This window comes from Protopterus annectens, chromosome 16.part0, assembly GCF_019279795.1.
Source record: "Protopterus annectens isolate FY-2018-M chromosome 16.part0, PAN1.0, whole genome shotgun sequence".
NCBI lineage: Eukaryota > Metazoa > Chordata > Ceratodontiformes > Protopteridae > Protopterus > Protopterus annectens.
The window spans coordinates 611,228,131-611,245,425 of NC_056750.1; the positions used below are offsets into that span (position 1 = coordinate 611,228,131).

At 41.4% G+C, this 17,295-nt stretch overlaps 1 protein-coding gene across 1 annotated transcript in view; it reads right to left on the bottom strand.

Moving 5' to 3' along the window:
* Positions 1–17,295, bottom strand: part of SEC16A (SEC16 homolog A, endoplasmic reticulum export factor) — a gene marked incomplete in the record, with an annotated part of 1,997,470 nt that overhangs the window by 1,398,094 nt on the left and 582,081 nt on the right. Inside the window, 1 exon segment of the mRNA XM_044058481.1 lies at positions 11,728–11,845. Within this exon segment, the coding sequence (XP_043914416.1) occupies positions 11,728–11,845 (118 nt within the window).

The window sequence follows — 17,295 nt, forward strand, 5'->3', positions numbered from 1 at the left end:
GTACCTATTTATGAAGAGGAAGTTCGAGTGGTTAGAGTTCAGGGAAAATCCAGATAACACTTTTAGAAAGAATTCAGAGCTGGTCCAAAAGAACACCCAATCCATGTGAAAGACCAGATAAGATTCTCCACACAGGGACTCAAAGCTCTAAGATTCTGTGCGCAGAGATGACAACCAAAAAAATGGCGCTTTCCAAAACAATAACTTCAATGACACTGAGCCAGGTCTGAAAAGGGAAGGGACAAGCCAGGCAATCACAAGGTTCAAATCTCATACAGATCAGAAGTATTAAAAAGAAGGCAAAGACTTAACACGGCTTTCAAGAACTCTTTGGCCAACCACTGCTGAACCACAATCCTACTATCCACAAAACTATTAAAGGCAGAGACGTTTAGACAAACTCTGACCATAGAACCACTGAGATTCAAACCAAACAGGTGGCTGTGGTCGTGAAGGGTGGCTTGTAAACTAACCAATCAAAGCTGTTTCAGGAGTTACTGATCCAAACAAATGGAGAATTTCTTCCATTTGGGAAATTATGTTTGGCTAAAATAATTTCCTAGCAGACTCCATCAGATAGGACAATCCACATGAAAGTTACACAAGGATCACTGGGTCTCCATCAAAAGCAAAATTCAAAGGTGGAGCTTCTTACTGTCCAAACTGTGGGATATTCCCCCTGACTAGAAGTGGGAAAATGACTAGAAATGGGAAATTTCTGCATTCCATCATGTACTTAGCCTGAAACCACACACTTCTTAGCCACTATGTGGTAACAAGAATTAAAATTGATCTTCATTCTCTGTACTTTGTGATAAGCCATGGAATCATCGCAACTGGTAGAACAGTAGTAAACTTGTTTGCCTGTGCCAAAGAACATAAAGCATCCACTGCAAACTCCCCTTGCTCTGCTAGTTTAATTTCTCCAAGTCTTTGGGTTTCTAATTCGATAAAGAGAGTGGACCTCATTCCTAAATCAAAATATGATTAAAGTTCATGAAAACAGTATTGTTTCAATCTTTTATGGTAGCCAAAAGTGCTCTTTGCAGCACCTGCAATGTGCCTAGACTTGACTCCTTTTGGAATTCACACAACTTTACATGTATCGGGTAACATATCTAAATAAAAATGTCAATTTGTTTTTGACATGAGGTTGCTCCAGGAGTTTTTTCTCTACCTGCAACTATATTTATGTCTTTACCACATCTAGGGTTGCCAACCCTCTGCTTTTTTTCTGGACTATCCAGAAATCAAACTGATTCTCCAGTAGTCCGGAAAACACTGTGCAAACTCCAGTATTCTGTTTCAAAAAAGGAAACAGGCTATCGGATATTGGCTGAAAACAGGCAGCGGGAACGGAAAAAGAGGGTGTTCCACAACAAATGATGTCACAGTGATGTCACAAAATGGGCGGAATATGGTCGGGAGAGGGGGTGGGGTGGGCGGGGTTACTGGTGATGTGAGGAGTGTGGCTTTACTCTAGTTTTAGCCACAATGAAAGGTGGCAACCCTAACCACATCTCTTGCCTTCTCATCTCATCCTTTTCCTTATATTCTATCCTTTGTTTTTTTGTTTTGGCACATTCAACTGCTACCTGATTTTTGTATACTTCTGGTTTGGTTTCCATTCCTGCTTGAAACTGATACGCTTCTGCTACACAAAGCAGGGAAGTCATCTTATATTTGATCTCTTCATGTTTCAAAACTTTCACTATGTTTGGATCTGCTGAGGTCAACAGATATGTATGTATGTAGTCCTACTATTGCAGATCTATGCATGTAATGTATTTCAAGGAGGCCCATACCTCCTTCAAAATAAGGAATATATAATTTTGGTATACACTTATATCTATATATCATTTGATAAGCATAAAGCATTTTCCTTGTTTTCCTGTCCAACTAATCCAATACCATTTAGATCACCCCCAAAACTGTATGTCAGAACAGGAGCAAACTGGTTTATAGCTTGGGCTTTGTCCTTAGATGTCAGGACTGTTTTCAGTACTAATTTTACTCTTCTGAAATACTTTTTACTGAGTTTTGTTCACATTTGTGTTTTACTGTCGATCCTTTATCAATTTCCAAATATTTATACACTCCCTCCTGCTCAAGTTCCTTTTTACCACATTCCTGTCTCAGATTATTTTCTTGATGCTACAGCTTTCCCGTTTTAAATGCTGCTTTTACATATTCATCAATACCAAATAACATTTTTTTCAAGAAATATTTGGCCACTTGCAGTTGTGCTTTTAGCTTCTCATCTAATGAACTATACAGTTTTAAATCATCCACAAAAAGAAGACGAGAAGTCTTTACACGGTTTTCTAGGAGCCAGACTGTAACTGTGATCTAAGCTGTTAGTCAGACAGCTTAATGGGTTAGAAAGAGCAGCGGTGACAGAGTCATCATGAAATATATCTCCCTTTGATTTTTTACTCCTAGGATAATAATTTGTCCTTTGTTATGGCTTAGCTGCAAAATGGCTTATTTATTTTACATTTGTTTACCAGAAAAGTCTGACTGGACAAGCTATACTTTTTCATCAAAGGCCCAGGAAGAAAAGCTCCACAATTAATACATATAGAAAGTATATAATGACAGATTGGTGTAGCAACAACAATAGATATATACATGTAGGAAAATGAAATTATACATCCACAAAGAAACATACAGTAGACAATACAATTTTTACATCTTGAAAAATGATTATGTATACAGACATAGAACAGAGTGTGCAACATTTTTACATCTTGACAGTACAACATTTTTACAGTATGCATAGTTTTACAATATACTGTCTTAAAACAGTAATGTAGCCAGATATTGATGAGGGTGAAAAACAAAGTACAGAGTTAATAAAATGCACAGTAGTTATACATTACAATTTTAGGGAGGTCTGTAGTTAAAGAAAATTTTTCTTAACCCGGGTTAGTATAAGAGCATTGAATGGATATATTACAAAAAAGCAGCATCCCACTGTTTTCATGGCCACTGTAATTTAATTAATCAATGTAGGGTGTGTCTTGTACATCTGTAAGCACTCCTTCACCCATGAGTGTGGGATGTTCCTTTTTTGTAATACAACCATGCCATACTTATATTCTTCCCCTTTCTATAATTCTCCATTATGACATAATCTAACAACAAACAATCCTTTGTTCCATATTACTTTGTTACCTTTTTGTTCTACTGCCATGATTGAGTTTTCTTTTAAAATGACTATAAATTCTTTCTGCAACAATTCCAATATATAGTTCATACACTGTTGGAAGAGATGTTTGTCTATATGTTTTAGGATAGCTTGCAGGTTCACGCTTAAGCAGAAGTATCGTTTTTCCTGTTATCCAGGTTGATGTGTGTTCAGGGTGTGCATAAATGTAGTTCTTACTCGGGGCTAAATCTTGTAGTAATGTTACGACTTTTAACCAGAAGTTAGGTACTGCATCTGGACCTGGGGTTTTCCATTTAGGCATTTTTCTTAATTTTGTTTCAATTTCTCTGGCCGTTACTTCATCTTAGTTCACATCCTGTACATTTGAACTTACTGTTCCTTTTACTTCCTTCATTCAGTATCTTTGTTATGTTCCACAGAATTTTCATAGATATTTCTCCTTTTTAAGTGATGTCTCTATTCCTTTTGCTTTGTTCTCCAATTCTCTATAAAACTTTTTTGGATCATCAATGAAATGCTTATTTTGGACATTGGTGCACAGAAATATATCCTTCCTACTTATGTTGTAATACATGAATTTTCATTTCGTTGTGCAACTCCAACTGAACTTTTGTACTGGTTTACTACTGAAGGCTCTAGAGTATCTCCATGTGGCAAGGATCAGAGGATTGCTGTTCTACTCACTTCTCCTTAATTTGGGACTCAATGTTCCATCATGCTGTGATCCTAGCAGAGCTAGATTTTCTACACTAAATCCTTCCCATTACAGTAAGCCATAACGTTAGATTCTGTTTCATTAACTTGTCCATTACTAATCCTTTTTTCTACTTTCACCCTTTGTTTTCTTATTTCTTGTATTGTAAAATTTTCCATATATAGATACATTTGCCTGTATTTCTCTTCAAATATCTTTGGTGCTTCGTTTTTTTGTATTCACTAGTTTTGCTTTCTCCTTTGCAAAAATGTTGCACCCTAATTTGTTTTGCTTTCTACTTTGCATAAATGTAAATCTCTTTCTGTACAGTGTTCATATTTCATCTTCAAATGTCTCCCACTCCACCTGTTTCTCCTTACTCTGGGGAATTACTGTTCCATCATACTGTGACTATAGAGTGCTTCTCAAACAATCTGGAAATAGAGCACAAAGTAGTATATTTTTTGGTTTAACTTTTCAGAGTTCTGTAGTGTCATTTTTGCTTGACAGAATTTTATATATATATATATATATATATATATATATATATATATATATATATATATATATCTGCTGGCATTGTTTTCTGATCTGTTCTGAAACTGGTTTTCTACCTCCCACTCACTCTATTCCTGTGGTGGTATTCTAGTTGGTGGCTTTGCAGTTGCCTGTTCCACCTGTAAATTTGATCGGGGACACTCCTCCGAGTCTAGTGTTCATTCTACCTAACACAGACAGAACATCTGGGATAGACAACCCACTTAGGTTCTAAACCTTGAATTAACTTCTGCTCCTCCCTTCCTTTGCACTGTACTAACCAAAAATAAACTTGCATTGTTCTGACTGAGACTGCTTCTCAGCTAAGTATATTTTTTGTCACTTTTAACTGTCCAGAGTTGAATAAATAGCAATTGAATTTAGTTCAGAACAGAATTTGAATAAACTGCACTGATTTCAACTGTATTTGCTTTAATACTGCTACACACTCAAGTGTGCTAGCTTGCACTGCACTTGAACCGTTTTTAGTGCTGTTTTAGCTGCTTTCTGAAAGTAAATAAATAAATAAAATTCTAAACTTGTTTCCTGCCTTTCCTGCAACTAGTCTAGTTCAAGTTACAGATCTGCTGTATCCAGGAATGTTGGTAAGCTTCGGAGCCCCCAAGCCTTTTTGTGTTGGAGGGAAGCCTTCTAGCTCATCAGTGGGAGTGGTAATCACTAGGTAGTCTATCTACCACAAGAGGAGTGGTTTCCGGCCCAGAAATTGCAGTTTTTCCATCTCTTTCAACTTTCTGGTTTAAAAGTCAGCATTTGCGCTCGTTTCCCGCCTTTCCTGTAACTAGTGTAGTCCAGATACAGATTTGCTGTACCCAGGACTGTTTGTAAGCTTTTGAGCAGTGCCAAAGTCTGCTCTTCAAATTTTTCCCTTAGATCTAGGTCTCTCCTCTCCTGCACTTTTACTAGCTTATTAGTTTAGCACTTTACTAGACTTCAAGTAGCAATTATTGTAGCACACAAAAGTGCTACCAGCACTAAATGTTCTACAAGGAAACAGCTCCACTACTTATTACTAATGCCCACCCCTCCAGGCATGTCTAAAGGTCAGTTCCTTGTGCTTTCTCCTATTAACCTGGTGAACTTGGGCATCCTGAGGCAATGTAGCAACTGCCTCATGTACACTGATAATACTCTCCTCTTACCTCCCAACACTCAGACTTGCGAGAGATGCACTTATATAACCAGAATGGAAGCCAGGCACTCTATAGCTAAGACCAGAACAGCTGGGGTATAAAAGATGCAGCCGACACCATTTTCTTCAGTTTTTCTTGCCCCAGATGTCAGGTGCCCCAAAAGGGTAGGCTAAAAATTCTGCTCATAAAAAAGCATGCACTAACATCAACATTACCTTCAACTACAAGCAAATACACCACATAGGTTGTATAGAATAGAGAAGTACAGGTAAGTCCCAGCAATGAAAGGGGGATGGTGGGAGGGTAACCTGGACTGCAACAGTGAATACACTCGAGCATCTACATTTATGGTAGGTACACAACTGTACTATGTTCATCGTGTTTCACTGTTGCAGTCATTACACTTGGGTTGAATCCCAAAGCTGAGGTTGGGTGGCTGGGCCTAAATAGAATTAGGAGTGGCTATGAGGCCCTGCAGAACTGCAGTGGCAAAGCGTGCTCTGGATTTAGAGTAAAGAGATAAGTGGTAGTGCTTTGTAAAAGTGTGCACTGAAGTCCAGGTTGCAGCCTCCAAAATGTCCTTGGTTGATACTCCTCTGAGGAAGGCTGCTGAAGTGGCTGCTGCTCTGGTTGAATATGGCCTACTGCTCTTAGGCACTGATTTGCCATGTTGTGAATAGCAGAAACGAATGCAGTGGCCTATCCATTTTGAAATAGTCTGCTTTGAAATAGCTTTTCCTTGCGATCCTGCAGCATATGCCACTAAGAGATGCTCAGTCTTTCTGAAAGCTTTAGTTTTGTCCAAGTAGAAGCGTAGCTGTCTGTGTATGTCCAAATAATGCAGAAGTCTCTCCCCCTTATTCTGTGGGTTTGGATAAAAGGTAGGCAAAGGAATGGTTTGGTTAAGAGCCACACTGGACACTACCTTAGGCATAAATGTTGGGATTGTCCTTAGAGAAACCCTGTCTGGATGGAAAATAATAAAAAGTTCCACAGCCATTAGTGCCTGTAATTCTGAGACTCTTCTTGCTGAAGTTATTGCTAGGAGCAGAACTGTTTTCCATGATAAGTATTTTATCGCAGCTGTATTGGCTGGCTCAAAAGGAGGCAGTGTGAGCTTTTCCAAGACAAAATTGAGGTCCCATGCAGGTACTGGAGCTCTCCTTGGAGGTCTTATGTTTCTGGCCCCTCTGAGGTACTGCCTTAGCAGTGGATGTGAAAAAATAGGTGGGTCCGTAATGTAATGAGCTGAAATGGCAGAGGCATGGATCTTAATTGATGAGAAGGATAGGTCTTTGTCCAGCATCTCAGTTAGGTATTGTAAAATCTGAGGAATATTTGGTACAAGCGTGTCCATTCCTTGTGCCTGGTTCCAAGCACAGAATCTCTTCCATTTTTCTGCATAAGATTTTCTGGTGATGGGCCTCCTGGTCTCCAAAATAACATCCACAACTGCTTTAGACAGAGTAGTGTTCTGAATGGTTACATTACCCGCCATGCAGCCAGATTTAGGGTTCTGAGTTGGCTGTGCAGGATCTGATTGTTTTGTTGGGTCAGCAAATGAGGAATTTGAGGTAATGTCCAGGCTGGGCCTTGAGACAAGCTCTTTAGGATTGGGTAAAAGTGCTAGCGTGGCCAGTCTGGGTCAATCAGTATCATTTTTGGCTTCTCTTGTCTGACCATTAGGAGTACCTTGGGGAGGAGAGGCAGTGGAGGAAAGGCATATACTGTAAGGGTTTTCCAACTGAATGATAGGGCATCCATTTTCCATGCTTGTTTGTGATAAGTCCTTGTGCAGAATCTCTGTAGTTGACAGTTGTGAGGGGAGGCAAATAGATCTATGTCTGGGCATCCCCATTTCTTTGTTATCATGCTGAAGATTTGTGGATCTAGTTTCCACTCGTGAGGATCCATGAGGTTTCTGCTTAGTTCATCTGCCAGAGTATTTGTCTTTCCTGGCAGGCATTGTGCTTGCAGGTGTACTTGATAAGTCAATGATGTGTTCCACAAAGTCATGGCTTGTCTGCAGAGGGGGTAGGAATGTGTGCCTCCTTGCCCATTTACGTACCACATGACTGTAGTATTGTCCGTCTTTATCAGCAGTTGTCCTGGATGAAGTAGATCCTTGAAGGCTGTCAGGGCATTCTGTACAGCTAGCATCTCATTTTGATTGATATGAAGATGCATTTGGCTTGTGGGCCATGTGCCCTGAATACATTTTCCTGCCATGTGGGCCCCCCAGGCATAATCTGATGCATCTGTTGTTAGTGTCTGCCTGGCTGTGGGTAAAGTGAATGGCTGTCCCTTGTTGTGGTGACAGGCCTGTGCCCACCATCAAAACTCCTGTTGGAGGCAGGGAATGAGGGTAATTAATGTATCCAGGCTGTGGCAATGCTGAGTCTAAACACTTTTTATATACCATTGTAGTTTCCTCATATGCAGTCTTACATATGGAATTAGCAGAATGCAGGATGCCATGAAGCCCAAAGCCTGCAGAATATTTCTTGCAGATAACTGGGTCTTTGTTGCCATCATTTCTAAGTAAGAAGTCAGTTGCCTTTGTTTGTCTGGTGTGAGATGAGCCATCTGGGCAGTTGCATTTAAGCTTGCAGCCAGGAATATTATCTCTTGAGAGGGTACCAGTTTTGATTTCTTTTCGTTCACTGTGTACCCTAGGCAATTTAGTAATCTTTTTACAAATGCCAGATGCTTCAGTAGAATGTCCTTGTTCTGTGCATGAATAAGGCAGTCGTCCAAGTAAAGATATATTTGTATTCCTCTTTGTCTGCAAAATGCAATTACTGGTGCCAGGCATTTTGTGAAGACTCTGGGCGCAGTAGATAAGCCAAAGGGCAGTGCAGAGAATTGGTAGTGCACTGAGCCAGCTATGAATCTGAGGTATCTTCTGCAAGTCTGTCTGACTGGGACTTGCAGGTATGCCTCTTTGAGGTCCAAAGTTACAAGCCAAGCCTTCTTGCCCAGCATGGGCAGAAGCTGCTGCAGAGTCAACATTTTGAATTTTGGAACATCCAGAAAAGTGTTTAGAATACACAGGTCCAGTATTGGTCTCCAGGCTTTGTCGCCCATTGATTGTGTGGCAGGTCTGGCATACCTTTTGTCTTTGGAAGGGTGTGAAAGTGGAACCTGCAGCCCTGAGACACTATATTCAAGACCCATTTGTCCTGGGTGATTATGTGCCAATTTTGTGAAAAAAAGTGCTAGTTTTCCCCCTAAGGGTGCTGCCAAAAGATAAGTGCTTGGTACTGGCAGAAGAAAGTCATTGGGACTGTTTCCTATATGGCTGTGATTTGTCTTCTCCGCTTTTGGAGGTAGAAGCACCCCATTGTTTGGGCCTGTATGAGCCTTGGGGCTGGGATCTGCCTCTAGGGTGTCTGTATCTGCCTCTTTGTGGCCTGTCTGACACTGGAAAGGACCAATTCTTAGAATGCCAGTTCCTGCTAAATCTGGGGGGCTGTACCTGTGGGAAATCTTTAACTGTCTACATAGATTTCACTTTCCTCCATTTTCTTCAACACCTCTTCTGCCTTAACACCAAAGTATCATGCTGTAATGGAGCATCTAATAATTTTACTTTAACATGATCAGGCAGACTCTGTTCCTTTAACCAAGCATGCCTTCTAATGACAGAACCCGTAACAGTGGCCCTGCAAGAGGCCTCCAGTAAATCAAAATCACATTGCAAAGTATGCTTTCCCACTTGTTCAGCTGCATGCAATACATCCTGCATTTCCTTGTTGTCAGAACATTCAGAATTTGTCAACATTTTCTGTTTTAGCAGTGACATTAAGAATTGCTGACATTTAAGCATATGAATCTTACAATTTAAAGCCCTTACAGCCAAGGTAACAGAAGTGGAAACTTTTTCCCCACCTGTCCAGTGCCCTAGAATCCCTATCAGAGGGGAGAGGGTTTTTTGCAGTGGAAGCCTCGACCCCTTTGGGACCCTGAGATATAGTTTCTGGGTCAGCAGCAGGGTTTTTATATATAAATTTATGAGAGTCTGGAACCCTGTAGTATCTGTCTGACTTAACAGGTGCAGGGGGTAAAGAGGCGGGAGACAGGCCAGACTCTGAAAATACATCAACTACAATGTCTAGAACAGGTGGAATAGCAAGAGGTCTGTGCTGAGATAGTAAAAGAAAGTCTCTGAGCCTTTTCTTAGATTATGAATAATCTTGGCTCTCCCAGTGAAAATGCTCCCTCATGGTATATGCAGGGTTTCCCCAAAATAATTAATCCTCAGGAGGAGAGGCTGAAGGAATAGATTCTTCAGCATCAGAATCCTAATAGGGAGGAAGAGAATATCTCTGTTCAGAAGAGGAGTCCAGAACAGTCATATTCTGTCTCTTGCCTAGACCTCTTATCAGGAGGGGGATGGGAACCCCTGATCAAAGTAATTAGGTAACTGAGAAACACAAGGTGGATAGTGGTGCTATCTAGGTCTAATTAGGTCTTTGGCTATTTTAAGCATCTGTTTCTTCGGCATGGAAGTCTGTCCAGGAGAATGCTGTACTTGTTTCTTTGTATTTAGAGCTGTTTTAGTCTTTGCCTTTGAAGCTGAGGTTGGCTTGACATATAACTGTCTAGGTCTAAAAACACCCTCAGAAGCCGATGCCTGCTCAGCGGCTCCGGACCCATCTGAGGGAATAGTTTCCGAGTGTCCAATACCTTGAGTATCCAGAGGCCTAGTCGGCTCCACGTGGGAGTCGGAAGCGGCCTGTGGCTCTGAGGTAGCGGGCGTCAGGGGCTGCGAAAGCACCCCACTGAGAACCGGCAACTGGCCTAGCGGAGGCCTCGTCGGTTTTGGACCTCGGATGCCTGTCCTTTTCCTTGCGTTTTTTATAAACTCCGGTCGTTGGCTGTTCCGACGGCATTATATAATTAAATCTTTGGCCAAAGTAATGAAAAGCAAAATCGTACCGACGCTTAATAGTGCATTGGTTAAATCTAGCACAAAACCGACAGCTAGCAACTTTGTAGTCAGGGCCTAGGCAAGTAATACTGTAAGAATAAAAATCCTTATGAGGTATTTGCTTCCCACAAGAAATACAATTGTCAACGTTTTCTGACATCGGTCTGGAGCAAGAAAAAAGTTTCCCCAACGGGGTACTTAGCTTTAATGAAGACTTCGGATCTGAAATTCGATTTTGAAAATCTCAGGAGTCGGCCGACTGGCACTTGCGAACTGCTTTTGCTTCGGGCACCACGCGGCAAGAAAGACTGAAGAAAATGGCGTCAGCTGCATCTTTTATACCCCTGGCGCACTAATGTCAGGGAAGAGGCAACAGCAACTGACGCCGGACCAGGACTTTGGAATTCAGGCCGACTGCGCGTAGCCTGCCAGCAGGATAACCCAAGTGTAATGACTGCAACAGTGAAACACGATGAACATCTGTCCTATTCTATGAATCAGACAGTAAGGCAAGGCAAACCAAACACAGCATTTTAAGCAACGTAATCAAATTAAGATGCATATTAAGAATACATTTATTTTCTAAAAAAATAATGAAATGAGATATATCCTGTCTTCTTATGAACTGACAGAATGTGGCTCTGCCATGCCCAGATGACCTCAAGTGTGGTGGGGGCTTAATCATGACTCACTGCCTTAATCATTAATTTACCAAAAAAGGCTTTCAAGCAGAAACCCTAAGGCTTTTATAACACTGCATGGTCAAGCTTTCTGTTACTCTACTCACTAAAGTTGTCTGAAGTGCAATGTAGAGGCCTGTACATGTACCTCTTTTACTTGCCTTTAAAGGTAAGTTATAAAGTAGAAGAAACCTCCATATCCCACACAAATGACAGCAGAGGTGGTTATCAGCCACTCAGATACATCACCTTCACACTAGCCAGCACTTCGGCATTTAGGATGTTAACTGAACAAAGAGAATTTCTACAGAAGTAGACCAACGCATACGCTGTTTTAAGATGCAATGAAAAAAGGAACATTTTAAAACAGGGTTGAACGAACATTTTCGAGAAACACAATACATTAACTCACTCTGCATATCGAGTAAAGAAGATGCCACATCTTCCCATTAAAGAGAAACACAAGATCATAAACATCTCATGTCAACAAATTAGGTTAGAATTTACAATCTAATAGAAAAATACAGACACACAACTCCATAGATACCAGCTTAACTCACCCAGTGTGTCACCCATTGTAATTATTGTTCTTGTGTCCAACTCAAAACTGTTTGTCAAGTTAGAGAGGATCATTGCCAGGTGAGGTCTCCAGTCTCCCCATTTCTCATCTCCACAACACTGTTGAAAAATTGAAATTTCATTATCATACATAAAATGTTCTCACTATACAAGAACATGGCTACCAATTACACAAATGGTATTTGCCTGCTGCCTTCAAACTGCAACTACTTTCCCCAAAAACACCATAACACTGATATCCACAACTATGCCAAAACCTCAAAACTAATATTCACAATGAAAACGCTATTAACCCAACATAATGAAACAAAATTAGATAATTACAAAAAAGGTTTACTAACAAAACATTAAACACTACACAATATTAAGAAAAGATTGTCAAAAATAATCAAAAATAACATTAAAAACATATTAAAATCTTTTAAGAGACAATTTAATAAATGTTTAACTAGCAGGTAGATGGCCTCATCCAACATGGACCCTTTTCAGTTACAACTCAAGATACGAAATTAATTAATTGAAAACAGCAATACTGTACCAATAAAGTGGCTGCAACTAAAGTACTAATAATAATAAAAATAATAACATCAAGACTTAAGACTGGCAGGTAAATTAATAAACTGCTGTAGTGTAAAACAAAGCAACACTAGCACAGGCCAATATCAGCAGTTAGTCAACTCATCCGCAGGACAAGCAAAACAGTTCGAAGAACTTTAAGATGTTTACCTGTGGAATTAATCAAATGCAACCATTAGAAATGGGTACTGAAAAGAAATACTGAGAAAAAGTGAATCGTCTCAGTTAATCATGCAGATTTAAACAACTGAGGAAGTCTGTCAAAGAATACTCTCTGAAGATGCAAAATGAATTTATTCCTAAAAGCAGTAAAAGCATCAGTCTTACTAACTGAAAGTGGAGAGCCATGTGCTGCAAATTCAAGTGATCAGGAAGCCCCAGCCCGAAGTTCCAGACATCAACATGACGATGACAGCATTGTTTCTATATCCTTAAAACTACAGTTTGTTTGTGTCTTTCGGATTTTCCCGGTTAGGGGTCGCCACAGCGGAACTCCGGTCCGCTAATGTTTGGTAGTGGATTTTTACGTACCGGGTTACCAGCCCTGACGCACAACCTTCAACGAAGGCACGCCCCATTCACGTATGCCTCCACAGTGCTCTACTTTAATAGCCAGTCTAGTGTTGAAGATTAAATTAACTCCACTTGTATGCAAAAGTGGAGACAGTCGCCAATTATACACAGGCCAGCTTGCTCTTTTTAATGGTTTGCAGTAATGCTGTTGTCTTGCATCAAGAAGGAAAGTGTCTGTATGCACAATATAATTGTGCAAGTACTTACAATAACATTAGATGTTCAAGAAAATCACTGTTGCAGTAATACATTCTACTGGGATTTCTGTCTCAGAAGATCCGACGTCTGGCCCAACTTCCACAATTCTGCATCCTTCCCTATCCAAAACAGACATCACCTCACAATATGTATACTCAGTGAATAAAGACAGAATACCCCTAGTCATCTCTATTCTTTACTGACAAGGACAGTAGCAAGATGAAGTCCTTGCTCCTTCTTGAGCAAAGTGGGACTTAGGACATGATCCTGGTCTAACTGGAAGCCCTATAAATATAAACCAGGAACATTTTTTTCTATGTACTGCTTCCTGCCATGACTGCAGACCATGCAGCAACCCACTTTGAGTGCAGCCTGTTTATTTGCTTATTCTGGTCATCTCCTCATGAGGTTTAGAGTGGGTTGAATAAGAGACTTTCTAAAGTCAGCAATGACGGTGTTTGTGTCCTCGCTGGCAACCCAGTAACAACTTGTGTGTGTGTCACTGTAGGAGCTGCAGCACTTTTCCATGAAAATGCATATTCTAGTGCACCTGCAATGAGCCAACTACCTGTATCACCACAAGGGTCCACTATGCAACTGCATGTGCAACCATTAGGACAACTACCTCATTAAAAACTGATTGGTGGCCAAACACAGTCCTAGGACTGTCTTTGCATTGACAGAAGTGGCATTAGATGGCCCTACACCACCACTAGCTCTGGCCATCTTCAACAGATGCACAAACCTGTAGTTACATTTGAATCACCTAGGCCATAGTCAAGTCCTTATAAATCTATGCCAGTGGAGCTGGCTCTGGATCAGGGGTTTGAGAACCTGAATTCCCAGGGTATACACATACATGACGCCTTGTGATAGGGAGATGAAGGGGGAGTAAATGCATGAGAAAAGGGAAGCCCAACAACAACAAGAGAAGAATGTAGGATGGGAAGTGTGCACTGCAACAAATGCTGAGGACAGTAGCAGGATAGAGACCATTGTCCCTTCTTCAACAAAGTCCTAAGAGACAAAGGAAATGTACAGTTGTGTACCTACCATAAATGTAGATGTCCGAGTGTATTCACTGTTGCAGTCATTACTCTTGGATTATCCTGCTGGCAGGCTACCCTTAGTCGGCCAGAATTCCAAAGTCTAGGTACGGTGTCGGTTGCGGTCACCTCTTCCCTGACGTCAGTGCACCATGGGTATAAAAGATGCAGTCAATGCCATTTTCTTCAGTTTTTCTTCTCCCAGATGTCAGGTGACCCAAATTGGAAGGCTGAAAAATATGCCAATAAAAATGCATGCACAAAAATGACATTTCCTTCATCTACAAGCAAATACACCAAATAGGTTGTATAGGATAGAGAAGTGCAGTTAAGTCCCAGCAAAGAAAAGGGGGGGTGGTGGGTGGGTAACCTGGACTGCAACTGTGAATACACTCGACCATCTACATTTATGGTAGGTACACAACTGTACTATGTTCATTGTGTTTCACTGTTGCAGTCATTACTCTTGGGTACAATCCCAAAGCTGAGGATGGGTGGCTGGGCTAAATAGGATTAGGAGAGGCTATGAGGCCCTGCAGAACTCCAGTGGCAAAGCTTGCTCTGGACTTAGAGTAAAGAGGTAAGTGGTAGTGCTTTGTGAAAGTGTGCACTGAACTCCAGGTTGCAGCCTCTTAGATATCTTTGGTTGGTATTCCTCTGAGGAAGGCTGATGAAGTGGCTGCTGCTCTGGTGGAATGAGGCCTAATGCCCTTAGGCACTGATTTGCCATGTTGAAAATAGCAGAAACGGATGCAATGGCCTATCCATTTAGAAATAGTCTGTTTTGAGATAGCCTTCCCTTGTGATCCTGCAGCATATGACACTAAAAGTTGCTCAGTCTTTCTGAAAGCTTTAGTTCTGTCCATGTAGAAGCATAACTGCCTGTGTATGTCCAAATAATGCAAAATTTTCTCACCCTTGTTCTGTGGATTTGGATAAAAGGTAGGCAAGTGAATGGATTGGTTGAGGGACACACTGGACACCACCTTAGGCATAAATGTAGGGTTTGTCCTCAGAGAAACCCTGTCTGGATGAAAAATGATAAAAGGTACCACAGCCATGAGTGCTTTTAACTCCGAGACTCGCCTTGCAGAGGTTATCGCTAAGAGCAGAGCTGTTTTCCAGGATAAGAATTTTATATCTGCTGTTGATGCTGGCTCGAAAGGAGGCAGTGTGAGTTTTTCCAAAACATAATTGAGGTCCCAGGCCGGAATTGGTGCTCTCCTTGGAGGCCTAATGTTTATGGCCCCTCTGAGGTACTGCCTTATTAAAGGATGAGAAAAGATAGGTTGTTCCATATTGTAATGGGCTGAAATGGCAGAGGCATGAATCTTAATTGATGAGAAAGAAAGGCCTTTGTTCAGCATCTCAGTTCGGTATTGTAAAATCTGAGGTATATTTGGTACACACGTGTCAATGCCTTGTTCCTGGTTCCAAGCACAGAATCTCTTCCATTTTTCTGCATAAGATTTTCTGGTACTGGGCCTCCAAGAAAACATCCATAACAGCTTTTGAAAGAGGAGTGTTCTGAATGGCTACATTATCCGCCATGCTGCCAGATTTAAGGTCCTGAGTTGGCTGTGCAGGATCTGATTGTTTTGTGCAGGATCTGATTGTTTTGTTGGGTCAGCAAGTGATAAGTTTGAGGCAATATCCATGCTGGACCTTGAGACAAGCTCTTTAGGATTGGGTACCAGTGCTGGCATGGCCAGTCTGGTGCAACCAGCATCGTTTTTGGCTTCTCTTGTCTGACCTTTAGGAGTACCCGGGGAAGGAGAGGCAGTGGAGGAAATGCATATACTGTTAGATTTTTCCAGCTGAAGGATAGGGCGTCCACTTTCCATGCTTGCTTGTGATAAATCCTTGTGCAAAATCTCTGCAATTGGCAGCTGTGAGGGGAGGCAAATAGATCTATGTCTGGGCATCCCCATTTCCTTATTATCATGCTGAAGACTTGTGGATCCAGTTTCCATTCGTGGGGATCCATGAGGTTTCTGCTTAGTTCGTCTGCCAGAGTATTTGTTTTTCCTGGCAGGAATTGTGCTTGCAGGTGAACTTAAAAAGCCAATGCTGTGTTCCATAAGGTCATTGCTTGTCTGCAGAGGGGGTATGAATGTGTACCTCCCTGCTTGTTTATGTACCACATGACCGTAGTGTTGTCAGTCTTTATCAGTATTTGTCCTGGATGAAGCAGGTCCTTGAAAGCTGTCAGGGCATTTTGAACAGCTAGCATCTCTTTTTGATTGATGTGAAGACGCATCTGGTTTGCAGACCATGTGCCCTGAATAAATTTTCCTGCCATATGGGCCCCCCAGGCATAATCTGATGCATCCGTTGTCACTGTCTGTCTGGCTGTGGGTAAACTGAATGGCAGAACTTTGTTGTGGTGACAGGCTTCTGCCCACCATCGAAACTCCTGTTGCAGGCTGGGAATGAGTGCTATTACTGTCTCCAGGCTGTGACAATGCTGAGTCCAAATACTTTTTACATACCATTGCAGTTTCCTCATATGCAGTCTGGCATAGGGAATTAGTAGAATGCAGGATGCCATGAAACCCAAGGCCTGCAGGATTTTCCTTGCAGATAAGTGGGTTTTTGGTGCCAATTTCTTGAAGTAAGTAGTCAGTTGCTTTTGCTTGTCTGGCGTGAGAGAAGCCATCTGGGCAGTTGTATTTAAGCTTGCACCCACAAAAATTATCTCTTGAGAGGGCACTAGTTTTGATTTCTTTTCGTTTACTGTGTACCCTAGGCCAATTGGTAATCTTTTTACAAACGCCAGATGCTTCAGAAGAATGTCTTTGTTCTCTGCTTGAATTAGGCAGTCGTCCAAGTAGGGATATATTTGAATTCCCCTCTGTCTGCAAAATGCAATTACTGGTGCCAGGCATTTTGTGAAGACCCTGGCCGCAGTAAATAAGCCAAAGGGCAGTGCAGAGAATTGGCAATGCATTGAGCCAGCTATGAATCTGAGGTATCTTCTGCAAGATTGTCTGATTGGGACATGCAGGTATGCCTCTTTTAGGTCCAAAGTTACGAGCCAAGCCTTCTTGCCCAGCATGGGCAGTAGCTGCTATAGAGTCAACATCTTGAATTTTGGAACTTCCAGAAACATATTTAGGATAGACAGGTCCAGTATTGGTCTCCAGGTTTTGTCCT